The sequence below is a fragment of the Ceratotherium simum genome, chromosome 22, assembly GCF_057802395.1.
Source record: "Ceratotherium simum simum isolate JZ-2026a chromosome 22, ASM5780239v1, whole genome shotgun sequence".
In the NCBI taxonomy this organism is placed as follows: domain Eukaryota; kingdom Metazoa; phylum Chordata; class Mammalia; order Perissodactyla; family Rhinocerotidae; genus Ceratotherium; species Ceratotherium simum.
This window is the reverse complement of record NC_141921.1, coordinates 8,802,230-8,816,684: the sequence shown is the minus strand read 5'-3', so window position 1 is coordinate 8,816,684 and position 14,455 is coordinate 8,802,230. Positions and strand designations below refer to the sequence as shown.

At 41.1% G+C, this 14,455-nt stretch overlaps 1 protein-coding gene across 3 annotated transcripts in view; it reads left to right on the top strand.

Annotated features, from left to right (window-relative positions):
- Nucleotides 1-6,840, top strand: part of ELAVL4 (ELAV like RNA binding protein 4) — an 86,816-nt gene extending 79,976 nt beyond the window's left edge. Inside the window, exons 6-7 of one of the 3 annotated variants that reach the window (XM_004438528.3) lie at nt 836-874; nt 3,844-6,840. In XM_004438528.3, the coding sequence (XP_004438585.1) occupies nt 836-874; nt 3,844-4,213 (409 nt within the window). In that variant the 3' untranslated portion in view covers nt 4,214-6,840. The remainder of the gene's footprint in view (nt 1-835; nt 875-3,843) is intronic. The other 2 variants (XM_004438530.3, XM_087445974.1) reach the window with 2 other exon arrangements.
- Nucleotides 6,841-14,455: the final 7,615 nt, after the last annotated feature.

Genomic DNA, 14,455 nt, shown 5'->3' with positions numbered 1-14,455 from the left:
AAGATAGTAGGCCCTTCCATCTGGCCACATGAGGAGAAAAATCAGCCACTGAACTGGCTCCCATGCCCCATGAATTTGAAATGGTAAATGGTTTCATGAAGAGTCCAAGTCATCTAATTTTTATTTTGTGTGAGAGCACATGCAGTATTTATGTAAAAAGCCTTTCCAGCCGGCTTTTAATGGTGGAAACTATGGTTACTACTGCCCCATGGTGTGAAGAGCTTGTCCCCAAGTAAGGTACTGAGCGTGAGGGAGATTAAAACATAATGGCAGTTTGCTGGGAGGTGCTTTCAGGTTGTAAATAGGAAGCTAATTTTTAAAAATCTTAACCCCCAAACTCTCCCCCCACCAAAAAAAAAAAAATGTTTGGTAAGAAGATTTAGTTAATGTAGCCAGGCTAAGAGAAAAGATCCCTTGTAATATGCATTGCACGTGCACATGTATTGTTAATCTGGAACAGAGACCTGTATTCACAAGTTTAATTGCAATACAAGGTGAACAATTTAAGAAGCCGCCCCTTTTTAACAGTTTCACACACAATATAAAACAAAATCCACACAAAGGTTCTGAGAGGTGGGGGGAGTGGGATTAATTCAGACCTTGAAAGAAAGGGAGATTCATTAGACACTTGCTTTAAACTCTAGCATTGACCTAAACATAAATTACTTTGGTTGGAGGCAAGAAAGTGGGAAACTACTGGTGGATAGACTCCTAAGCCTTGGGGAAAGTTGTTGAGCTTTTCTTCATTGAAAATGGAGCATTCTTATTAATAGTTCCATTGAGCGATCTTACCATCTGTGAGGCATTAACCCAGAGACCCTCCTTCTCTTTGCAGGCTGGACAATTTGCTTAATATGGCCTATGGCGTAAAGAGGTAATTAAAACTCCACAGATTGCCAGATGTCCGTGTTGGCACAGACTGGGGCTAGAATTTTTTTTTTTAATTCACTAACTTTACTTTTTTTTTTTTTAATTCTTCCTTTTTCTTCCACCAGCATGTCAAATTCTTAATTTTAATTTCAGACCTCAGTTGGTTTTGTTTCTTTTAGGACACACACAGTGTGTTTGTGTGTTTCACTTTTTCTTTCATTTGCAGGTGGGCTTCTCCTATGGTTCAGGTGCCACAGCTACCAAGCCCTTGATAATCTGGTCCTCTGAATGACTCCCCTAAGGGGGATGGCTCCAACTCTTTGCCAGCTGATTTTGCAAACTTGCAGAGCAACTGTTTTGCATTAGCAATGCCAAGATTCAGTTAAGAGGGCAGATTCCAGCAAATCAAAATTAGAACATTTTGCTAATCATGGTTGACAATTTTATGATTGTCAGTGGAAAAATTAGATTTTGGACTACCATCACTAGCCAGACCATGAATAAACATGTAGATGACCTTCTGATTCCCACCCCCACCTCAGTGTACATTTCAGGCACAGCCTGAGAACGAAGTGTATCTGTGTGCACCTAAACCAAGGGTTTCTTTTGTTACAGGTTTTAACAGTTATTATAAATCCTCCCTTGCTTATATATGTATGTATGTTTTAAACTTGCTGTTTGTTTCATTTAAAGCCTTTTTGTGGGGTGGGGGACTCAAATAGAGTCAAGGTTTTGGGGACTCTCTGAATGCAGTCATAAGGGTGTTCCAGACCTAGTCTGAAAGCTGAATCTCAGGAAGTTGAGTGCGTCATGTCACTGTGGCCATAAGATTCCCATATGTGCTTTTGATAAGCTCCACTGAGCTGCTAGGGACATAGCATCTTCGTCATCCTGCTCAGTAGAGCTGCACACTTTAATTCCCCTTCCTACAGTCAAGGGAAAGAGATGTGGTCTTTAATAGCCAAGTCACACTCCCTATACGAGGCAGTTCTTGTGCCACTTGGCCATGCATGGTAAGTACCCTGACTCTGGAAACTGCCACGCAGTGGAGGAAATCACTTGACTTCAGGCTTCACTATCAGAGCACCAGCCTCTTGAATCTCAATCCCCACACCAGTGAGGATAACTGAATTATCTCCATGTGTCTAGCACACCGCGTGCTTGTTCTCATGCATTTTACGTCCTTCCCAGCTCTGTCCCAAACCTTTGCCCCTTTCTTAACTTTAGTGAGGTAGCACCCAAAATTATGAAAAGAGTGATGCCCGTCCATAGATAAGGCCAGGGAAGACACAGCTGCAGCATGCTTGCTGCCACCTCCTCCAGTTCCCCACCCATAGTAAATACCACTCGATAAGGGCATTCTCTTTTCCCATTAAACCCAAATTTGGATCCAGAATCCTTCCTACCAAAGTGCTCCAGCCGACCGTTACCAGAGTTGAGGCTGTACTTGAAACCTCTTTGCTGGCCCTGACTTTGGCTTTATAATAAATACTTAGCTGTTCTCCACCTATAAACTGAAAGGGGTCAATTCACTCAGTTGGAGGAGAGAAGGCTGAGAAGACAAGTCTTCAGAAATAGTGCAAATAACAATCAGACATGGATTTGCCCTTCTAAGAATCCTTACTGTGACGTTTTTTGGTTTTGTCTTGTTATTTGTTTTTAAGCAAGAGGGAAGATTGACGTAGTGAATAATACCAACAATAATGTTTATTGAGTTGTTATGTTTAGCATATCTTTAGCAGCCATTTGATTATGTAAATTCTAGTTAGATACAGAACTATTTTTTCATAGGACTTTCAACTTTCCAAGAATATTTGCTTATTTTTAAAACAGCCCTACATGACACTTTATCCTATCCTTTTCCCCAGTTTTTGCTTCCTCTTCTTCTAGCTCCCTCTTCAGAAAAAAAAAAAAAAATGAAAAGCAAGATACTAGTCAGTATATAGGATCAAAATCCCTGTATAAGTTTGGTATAAAACAAAATGTTAGCAAATATTTTTCTGCTATAGGCACTGGTAACCTAATTGTTTCATCTGATGCATCCATCGTGAATCATACGTGAATACATTTTATCAGATAGTGAATGGAATCTGAAGGGTTGTTTTTATTTTCAAGATTACATGAAAACTGAGAAGATTTCGAAGCCTAATACAAAAGTATTTGTAATAGGGCAAATAACAGTTTTCTGCTGTTCTAATGTACGGTGATTCAAGATATATAAATGCACAAACCACTTGGAATCTCTCTCCTGTGTCCTTAGAAATGAATTCCAGATAATATAGCATCAAGGAGTGATACATCTTTATTATTATTGCTCAGAGTTTTTTTTGGAACTCTTTTGAGTACATGCTAAATGAAACATGAGCCACTCATCTGATCAATAACAAGACATGTCTGTTCATTCTCATGTTATCACCATCCTCAGTAATATCAAGAGATCTTTGACAGCCATAAGTCAAAGGAGTGCAAGATGGTAGATTTGAGCACTTAAGGCTTGAGCACTTTAAAATTTCCCAAGCATTGATTCCACCAATGTTATTCACTTATTCAATCAATAAACATTTATTGAGTGTTTTCTGTGTGTCACTATGTCTGTGAGATTCACATATGTGCTCCACTGAGTGAATAAGTAGAACAGAATGAATGAGAGAGAGCCCCTTCTCCCAAGAGCTCACTGTCTGTTGTGGGGAGGGAGGGGAAGGGTCAGAGTGGGTTCCCCTGTGAACATATACTGTGATAGAACTATGGTAGAGCATGGCTTTGGGAGTTCCTCATGGTTTTTAGGAATTGATGTAGGCCTTTCTCTTGGCATATACATGCCTTAGCCATTCTAGCCATTCCCATCAGAAGAAATACCACAGACATTAGCTTTTGTGTTTTGGTTTTTAAAACCCTGAAGACTCTCCTGCAAACACTCACTCAGCCCTCTGCCCCATGTCTGTGTCTGTGCATCTCTGTGTTATCCATGGTCAGACTGATGTCTGGACCAGTCCCCCCTTCTGCTTGTCCCCCCAGGTTCTCCCCAATCACCATTGACGGGATGACGAGCCTTGTGGGAATGAACATCCCTGGTCACACAGGAACAGGCTGGTGCATCTTTGTCTACAACTTGTCCCCTGATTCTGACGAGAGTGTCCTCTGGCAGCTCTTTGGCCCCTTCGGAGCAGTGAACAACGTCAAGGTCATCCGTGACTTCAATACCAACAAGTGCAAGGGATTCGGCTTTGTCACCATGACCAACTATGACGAGGCGGCCATGGCCATCGCCAGCCTCAACGGGTACCGCCTGGGAGACCGAGTGTTACAAGTTTCCTTTAAAACCAACAAAGCCCACAAGTCCTGAATTTCCCATCCTTACTTATTAAAATATATATATAAATATATACGAACAAAACACATGCGCGCACACACACACATACACACGCACACACACAAAAGAGAGGGAAACAAACTTTTCAAGGCTTATATTCAACCATGGACTTTATAAGCCAGTGTTGCCTAAGTATTAAAACATTGGATTATCCTGAGATGTACCAGGAAAGGATTTTATAATGCTTAGAAAAAAAGAAAAAAAAAAAACAAAAAAATACCTTTGATGCATTGAATGTTCTTTCATAGCCGTCGTTGTTGAATATAATATACATAGATAGCGATGTGCAGGGATTTTTACCCAGCCAGCTAACTTTACTACCTTCCTTGAAGGTGGGTCTTTTTAAGATGACCATTCGCTCATTTGAAGAAGAAAAACAAAAAACAAAAAAAAATAATAAAAATAAAACAATTTTTACGAAGTAATGGGATTCAAGAAAGAAAAAAAAGATTTTTCTTTTTTGTCAAAATGTTGATCCAATCAGATTGGTAAAAAAAAAAAACAAAAAAAACCCCACACAGATTAAAGAGGAATAATAAAAATTGCAAAAATGAAAAAAAACTTTTGCAAATTTTTTTATTTTTCCTTTTTTCTTTTATATCATGTGAACTAAAACAGTCTTCTGTTAGGGGATGGGGGCAAGGGGGATACCTGATGACATTAACAATTTAATAACATTAACATTGTTGCCAAAGAGGTGGTCTCTTTGCTGAAAATGGGTTTCAAGAAAAATCTATTTTTATAAAATATAAAGAATTTTTACAAGAGAATCTGGATTTGAGAAAAAAATATTTTGACTGGCTAATTTAGGGGAAATTGACAACTTTGTTGCGTTCATACTGCACTGGTAACTTTTTAGAGATCAAGATGTGTGTTTTAAACTGGATTCGTAGACTGTTTTTTGAAGGATGGGCTATAAACAGATGATCTTCATATCTTTTCATAGCATGTAATAATAATTAAAAAATTATTAATTACTAGGGGAAAGGAGTGTTCGTTCTACCCAGGGTACCACAGTTCCCCACAGTCAAAACCCAAAAGCAAGGAGATGAGTTGAAAGACAGTTTTTCTTTAAGTCATCAGTATGGGATGTCAGCAGAAAAAAATTAAAAAGATTAATTTTCCTTTTGATCTAAAACTTCCTTAGTTTGAGCAGTAGGTGCTACGAAATTATTTACATATCTTAGTATCATAGTTAAATGTAATGTGTTTAGGAGAGGAAAACAAAAGATACATTTGCTTTAAATTCATTAAGGAATTTTCAAATTCACTTTGTAGCCCATGCTGATAGAATTGGGCTGTGTTGGTACGTTTGAAACACTGTTTATGTTGCTTGAAACACTTATTTATTTAATCGCAGACGTGATGATGCCTATGGCCGAGATCAAATATAGCTAGATTGGCTAGACTACTTATTTGTTTACTTAAACTATGGGAAGAAGCATATTATTGTGTCATTCTGTTGTGTGTGTATGTGTATATACAATATAAATATATATATATAAAGTTATTTTTTCTTTGGATTAATTTATTATAAATTGTAACACTTGGCTAGTTTCGTTTGTATGTGTCTTAAAATGTTTTCTTATGATATTTAAGTGACAGTTCAAGAGGTATCAAGGTAACTTGTGTAGAACTATTGTTTGATATATTGTCATGTTTGTTGTGAATATTTTTTCTTACTGCACAGTAGAAAAATAAAAACAACTGGGTCTTTATTTTAATGTAATTCAGATTGGGGAAAACAAAACAGAGCTAAGGGAACAAAATGACTGAGGGAGCGTTCTCCCACGTCCAGTGCACTGATCATTTTAGTATGTTTGTGCTTTGTACGGTTATATATTTAAACAAAAACAAAACAAAAAAAATACAAGGGTTCATGCTCTTCCCTGGGTAATAGAAACAGTTACTCGCTATGCATAATCTAGTTGATAGTTAAATTTGCTATTGCTTTTCTTGTCTTGTTATATAAAATCTTTTCAATACAAGTTTAGTCTTAATGGTAATAAAACGTTATGGTTATTTATAACTTGTGCTTATTTTGTGCGTTTTTTCCCATGCTGAACCCACTAAGTGCATGTAGACAGAACTGTTGTTTTCACACTGCAGAGGCAAACTTTGTTGTAGTAGTCGTAGTGGTAGACAGATAACGAAAACCAAGGCTGCATCATAGACTCCTCCTTTAAATTTTTTTTCTGTTTTTTTTCCTCTTTTAGGTTTTGAAAAAAACAAAAACAAACACCAGATTTCAGTTCAGAGAACACTCGTTCAACATTCAGGGAAACCTTTTTACATCACCTGCTATGAATGAACGCAGTTTGCTGGCAAAGTGTTGATGCATTTGCTAAGCATTAATGGGAAAGGCATGCCAAAATCTCTTCTCTATAATGTGTTCACTCTTGGGGGAAAAAAAATGAAAAAAAATCTTAGGACCAGGCAGTTGTATACTTTAGTTATAATGAATGACCTCATGTTAATCTTGCTAGTTTAGATGACTTCTGAGGGAAAGTACTGTAAATGTTTTTTTTCCATAATCTTGTTGTGTTTGAATTATTTGTACTTTATCTGTCCAGACAATAAATGAAAGTGTGTAGAATGGATTTGAGCTTCCCAGATTTTTAAATGTGTTCACGCAAACTTTTTTTTTCTGTAGCATCTTCAGATTTCCCCAATGTTTTTATCATTAAACAAACAAACCAAAAAGGGTAGAGTAAAATTCTGTTTTGCAACTTAGCCCAGTCTCTCAAAGTCAACTCAATATTCAAAAGTCATTTCCCTAGTTCCATGCTACTAAAAGTGTGGATTCCAGTTGGCAGTATCGGCATCATCTAGGAGCTTGTTAAAATGCAGACTCTCGGGCTGAATGCAAATCTATATTTAACCAGATCCCCAGGTGAATCACTGGTACTTTAAAGTGTGAGGAACACTGCCCTGGTTGATGACAAGCTGGCACATTAGGCATTACATTTGACATTAGGATACATTAGTGCCTGATATTCATTTATAAGCATATTTGTGACTTGTGCAGAAGAAAGGGAGTCATTATTTGGAGAGCTGCTGTCATGTGTCAGACAGGCTGGATGGTGTCCTCTGCATCCTCACTTTGTCCTCCAGCAGTCTGGGAAAAGTAGATAGCACCATCCTCATTTCACAGATGACAAGACTGAGGCTCAGTGAGATTAAGTAACTTGAAACAGCTAGCAGGTTTCCAGCTGGGATTTGAACCTGAGTCTGATTCTACTGCAGAGCACCTCGGTGTTGAGATGCAGAGCGTGAGCAATATTAAGCAAACAGACCATTTGTATACTGGAAGTGACAGCTAAACAAGAAAGGTCAACTTTTTATTCTAGCACTCATTTTTGCTTAGAAGTGGCAAATATTTGACTTTCTTACCTTTGAATAGAAACCCTAAAGAAGGACTTATTCATACACTGTGTAAAGAATGTGATGTAAGCTCAAGCTAGTGAGGAGGAACTGCCTAAGGTACCAGGGATTCTTAGTAAAACATGCCCTGAACCTACACATGGGCTTTTTAGTAGTGATTTCCTGATAACAATCACTCATTGATGATCTACTGTCTATTTTCATTTTCTTGCTAATTAAATATTCGTAATACCCCATAAAACATCACCACCCAGAAACTGAGACTTGCAGAAGAAATGCCCCTGATGAGCCAGATGAAGGAATAGTCAGATTCTCTTCCACTTCTCTTAGCCCCCTTTTTATTATTATAGTAAATTACCTCAATGATTGGGATAATTAAATTCAGGGCAAAAAATGAGACTTAATTAACCAAGCTAAATATTAAAACTCCAAGTCAGCCTGAACTTCACATAGTTGAACTTAAAGGTTCTTACTTTAGTTTTATCTTAAAGACAATCCCCTATGTTTCTTTTCTGAAGAAAAATGGCATTCAAACTAATAGTTGCCCCCAGGAATAGCAGAGCTTCACAAACATGTATAAGATCTAAAAATGTTGCTGCCAAACCTGTGATAGTTATTACCAATCATTACCAGCCCTGCTCCTTAAAGGTGTCATTTTATTGCACTTTAAATGAATGGGTACGTTATTTTGGAATATTGGAAGTTGGTGAAATCATACAGTTCATATAGTTCATTCCCTAGCCTCCAACAGATCTATCCTGGAAGTTTCACAAATAGCTGTAGGTGTTTAAATAGGTCTTTAAAATATCTATAGAAGGACATTCTACATACACTGTCTTGGCAACACTTCCTGACATGAGCACAATGTGTCTGCCTAACATCTAATAAAAAATTCATCTTGCTGCGAGTGTAAGCCTGTTACCTTAAATCTCCAGGCAGACATTACACAGTTTCTGTAGGTCTTTGTGGGACAGGGCTAACAAATCACAAGAATGCAGAGATGATTAAATTTCTTTTAGGTCCTAGGTACATTACGTTTTGCTTGGATGAAAAATTGCATGCCAGAGAAGGCTGAAGGCATTTACTTAGTGTTATTTCTGTCAACATGCTAGCAAGGGAAGAGTGCAAAAAACATGCGTTTTTGTCTGTAACCATCCTCCATCATCACAACCAGCATCAAACCTACTTACATCTATTACCAAAGATTAAACACTGGACAAGTGATAGTTACAGCCATAAATTTTTATCAACTTGGGTCCTGTTTAAATTTCTTTCATCAAGATCAATCATTATTTGTTCATTTGTAAATAAAACATTTAAACCCCAAAGAACAACATTTAAAAGTACATTTGAAACTCAAAGTCTTGTGGGGCCCATACTCAGTCAATACTTGGGTCTGGCTACCTTAACCTTGTCAAAATTCAGCACTTAATTGCCTTTTGCCATAGGTGATTCAGGAAATTCCCACTTCTTGAAATTGTTTTACCCTTACTTTCTGTAGTTACTATGTATTTGTTCCTTAATGGACATACACATGCAAACACCCAGAATCAAGCATTTGTACAACTGAATAGGAAACGGGTTTTTTACTTTCACCTGCAGATTCAAAAATCATTTCTTGACAAGACCGCTTTAACAGCAAGAGTGTGTTTTCTAAATGGACGAGTCATTAAAATCTTAATTTGAGGCCATCCTGCCTGGATCCCTTCCACAGCCTTCATAAGAGCTCACGGAACACAGCTGTATAATATCCTTACACCTTTCACTGCCTTTGTTCTACCTGGAAAAGAGAATAATAGAAGGAAATTACATTTTATTTCCATGAGCTAAAATCAAGTTTTAATATTGTCCAAAAATGACTCGTACCGTTCCTTTATCTTATTAGCTTTTCGGTATATTAGGTAATAAGATAATTTCTCATGGTACAGTATTTATGTAAGAATCATATTTCTCTCTGTGCAGATCACTTACAGAAGTGTCTGTTAACAGGAGAGAATGATGCATAATCGGCACTTAAGATTAAAATAGACCTGAGAACATAAAAGTGTTCCTTCAATTAAAGGAATAGCATTTCTCCAGTCTCATCTTTTTTGTTTCTGCAGCAGAATGAAAACTGGCTTAAAATCACCAACCCCGGGTTAATTATCAGAAGACTTCCATGTGCAAGTCCAGCTTCATCTACTAGTGGTTCAAATGCAAGGTGGACTCATATGCCACTCCAGGATGCCATGTAGTTATTTTAAACAGTTTCCAGGAAAGTCCTTGAGGTTTAGGAAATTGTTTCTAGAAAGAGCACTAGCCTCTATTGTCTTTCCAATATGCCAGGCACTATACAGTTAGTTAGCACTTAGTCCTTCCGCCAACCAAGGGAGGGGTATCATCTCCCTTTTACACTGAGTAAAAAGAGACTCAGAGATTTGGTATCTTGTACAAGCAAGTAGGTGGTGAAGGCAGAATTCAAACGCAGGCATGCCTGACCCCAAAGACCCCAGTTATAGCTACGAGCCAATTCTGTCATAATCAGAGCCAAAACAATTACCAAGTGGTCCTCACTTCAATTAAAGGTGGAGATGAGTCCTGCTACGGAAGGAACAAGGGAAATGACATTAATGTACTACCTGGGGCTAACCCCCCTCCCCAAATCGTTAATGGAAAAACAGATCCAATAACGTTGGTTTTACAAGCGAAGTGATAAAGAAAAGCTAAAAGTGATAGCTTCTAAACACTTGGTCAGCAATTTTTGTTGACAGATCTGTTTAAACCACCAAAATCATTGAGGTAGAAAGGAGTTGAGGCTAGAACTGGAAGGTAAGAATCTCTACAAGTCACCTAGCTGCCCTTGGAGCTGGCCACATGGGTCTCCCTAAGAGATGAAGGCCCTGTGCGAACCAGTGTCACTTTGGTGAGAGCTCCTTTCACTATCTGTATTGCCCCTGAATCCTCAGAACAATCCTGGGAGGCACATAGTATAATCCCCACTTTACATCTGACAAAAACAGGCTCAGAGAAGTTAGGTATCTTGCCCAAGGTTGTACAGCATGTAGCAGGATCACACCCATGCCATCTGGCTCCAATCCAATGTCTTTCCACTAAACCACATTGACAGCCTTTCAATGTGACACCACCATTTGTTGAACACCCACGAACCTGTGAGGTACGATGGGGTGGGGGTGGAGGAACTAGCCTAAGCCTTGTCTACACTACTCTGAACATCTACCATATGCCAGGCCCTGAGCAAGGGGCACCTATTTTGTGCATGGCACTGTGCAGTGGGTTATGACAGGAAACCAAATCCCCCAGCCAAAAAAACACCAAGAATGGAAATTCAGAGTTTTGTTACGAAGACAAGACATATAAAACAATATTTAGCCATGCCAGGTAGTTTCTGTGCTGGAAGGCGAGTTACAGGAAATTTTGAAAATCGGTGAGGAGTGAAAGGAGTTTTCTGGGGCCCAGAAAGGAAAGAGTGTGGTCTGGTGGGAAGAGGACAAGCTCTGGGGAAAGCTCTGGGTTTGGATCCCTAGGCAAATTGTTCAACGTCTCTAAGATTTCTGGTCAGAGAAGGAAGGATTAGAGATAAAACACGTCCAGTTCCTGGCCCTCGATGAAGAGTAGTAGGAATTAAACAGCAGCAGAAAGAGTTCCCAGAGGAAGAGAGCTTGGGCCGGGCTCCTGGCAGGGGGAGGGGGTTTGGTGGGTGCCTCTGGATGTGTGGTGGGTGTCTCTGGGTGCCTCTGGAAGAACAGAGAAACCTTCCAGTAAAGGAGGGAGGAGACAGTAGGATGTGTGTGGGAATAAGCTCCTGGAAATCTCACTCGGCCTCGTGGAACTTGAGCTGCTTTTGATATACAACAATAATTCCAGCCACACGGTCAGAGGCTCTGACTGCCCCTCAGCAACCAGAGACCCCATGATCCCTCCTCTGGTGCCCAGCCACCACAGTGACTCGGCCATTCTGCCTCTCCTCCCTGTGACTCTTCAATGATGCTCCCTTTACCAGGAAGCCGTCCAATTCTCCCCGAATAAACGGGTTCGAATTTCAGAGAGAAAGACCATGTTGGCCCCAGTTGGTCATTGTCTACAGGCTGCTGGCACCAGTAATTTTCCTTTGCATAGACCGAATAGTCCAAACAGCTGAAGCCAGGGCTGGGGTCACGTGCTATACCTGCTGGTAAAGAAAGGCTCGGGGGAGTTGCCCTGAGGAAGGCGCTTGGGGCAGGGCAGGCTTGAACAGCCTGTGCAGGACAGTGGGGAGTGGCTAGGCAAGGTGGAGCTGAGGCAGGCCTTCCTGGGGTTGGGGACAGGATGGAGACAGGCGCTAAGGAGCTTAGGTAGGCAGTGGTAGGAGGACAGTAAAGGAAGAAGAGAAAAAGGGTTGGACATTCAGGCTGAGGCCGGGGCCTTCTTTAGGACAGCAGGGTCCCAGAAGGCTTTTGAGCAGGGAAGTGAGGTCCCTCCATTCATAAGCAAATACCTGGGAAAAGATGACGTCCCCAAGCCCTACTCCTCTTGGCTGTAGGCACAAGAAAAGAGTCATAAGTTCTGTCTCACCCAACATGGGAAACAGATCCAATGGACCTTTTATAAAGGGCAGCCCTCCCCCACTTGTCACACAGTTGGCCTTGTCATTGTCTGCTCAGGTAGCTATAGAAAACCCTTGGAAATCAGTTTAACATCTTCATTTGAATCTTTGGGAAAAAAGGGCTTTGGGTTGCCCAATCCCCACCCCACCCCATGTGACTAGCTCATTATCCCACTCCACAAACTTGAGAATGCCCTTCCCACCACCACCAGGCCCCATTTCATTCAACAGGCACACAAACACACATGCACCACCCATGTGGCTAATCCTGTTTCTTCAGCTCATGATTCACTGCCTCCTGAGAAACTTCCCTGACCCTCGGGCTGGGTTAAGGATTCCTAGACAATCCCACGTCCCTCTGCTTTCCTGTATCACGGGTCCACAGCACAGGTCCCACACCACATCTGTGCTGCTGCGTGCACGCCTCCCTGACAGAGGAATCAGACACAGTGCCTGCCTTGGAAGAGCTCCTATGTCAGCAGAGCACTGAATGGCAAGATCAAAGCTAGAGGGTGTTTGGGGAGCACAGAGAAAAGAGCAGTCAATTCTAACTATGGCAGAGTCGGGGGAAGTTGAGGTGTAACAAGAAAGGCATCCTAAAGATGTTTAGGACTCAGCTGTATCTTGAAAGAGGAATCAGACTTAGACAGGTAGGCATTGGGGCAAGCTCAGGAGCATCACACTGGGAACCACTGAAGTGACCCAGGACCAGAAGTCAGAATCCTCAGGTCTTCCCTACCTACTGTGTGACAGTGGGCAAGTCACTGCACCGGACTGAGCCTCAATTTCCCAGAAGTTAAAGGATGGTGTTAGAGTAGATGATCTCTGATGGTCCTGCTCCTGCTCACTTCTAGACTCTCATCTTCCCCTATATTTTTCATTGAGTCAGCAAATATTTATTGACCACCTACTATGCGGCACTGAGGATACAATGAGGGGACAAAAGAGATGTTTGTATACAGTTGGGGGTGAGTGCTGTCAAGGTCAAGTACAGGCTGCTTTGACAATGAGTAACAAGGACATCTGCCCAGCTGAAGACAAGGAATGCCCTGACGGTGTGGCATTTGAGCTGAGATCTGAAGGATGAGGATGCTGTGTCCGTTCCTAGGCAGTGGGGGAACAGCATGTACAAAGGGCCACAGGTGGAGAGGAGTAAGGCTAAGCTGAAAGGAGCCCAGTGACTCAGAGGTGGAGGTGGGAATGGGGCTGGGATGGGAGTAGTAGCAGTATAATCATGGGCCTCAAAAGCCACAGAAAGGACTTTGATCTTGACCATAAGCGTAGTGGAAAGGACCTACATTTCAGCCAATGGATCATATTCTCTCAACCTCAGTTTACTCATCTATAAAATAGGGATGATAATGTACCCACCTTATATGGTACTGAGAGGATCAAATGCATTAATGTGTGTTGAGTGCTTAAAACACAACCAGGCAGGGGCCGGCCCCACGGCATAGTGGTTAAGTGCGCGCGCTCCTCTGCTGGGGGCCTGGGTTTGGATCCCGGGCGCGCACTGACGCACCGCTTGTCAGGCCATGCTGTGGCAGCATCCCACATAAAGTGGAGGAAGATCGGCACGGATGTTAGCTCAGGGCCAGTCTTCCTCAGCAAAAAGAGGAGGATTGGCATGGACGTTAGCTCAGGGCTGATCTTCTTCACAATAAATAAATAAATAACTTAAAAAAAAAAAATAAAACACAACCAGGCAGATAGCAATAACTATGCAAATGTTTGCTTTTTTCAATTCCCAGCTCTACCACCAATTTCTTCTGTGATTTTGAACAAATTACATACTCCAGACCTGCTCCTTCTCTTGTGTTCCACATCCTAATTAACGGTGGGAAACCCAGGAGTATTCCTAAACTCCACCCTCTTTCCCCAACCATTCAATTACCCAGTCAATTACCAAACCCTGTCAATTTTACCTCCTGAAAATTTCTCAAATTCATCCCCTTCTCCCCTTCCTCATGGCAGCTATCCTGGTTTAAGTCTTATCATCTCATTCAGAGACAATTAACAGGATACCTTCTATGTATGTATGTGGCTTCTGGCACCAACCTCATAGGAGACCTCCCCTCCTCACCCTCTGTACCCCCCAACCCCTCAGCCAGAATGATCTGCCTAAAACAGTAATCTGACCAAGTCCCTCCTCTGCCTAAATCCCGTCAGTGGAATCCCATCACCCAGATGATACAGTTCAGACGCCTGCGAACAACTTCGAAGGCCCTGCATCCTCCAGGCTCTGACTG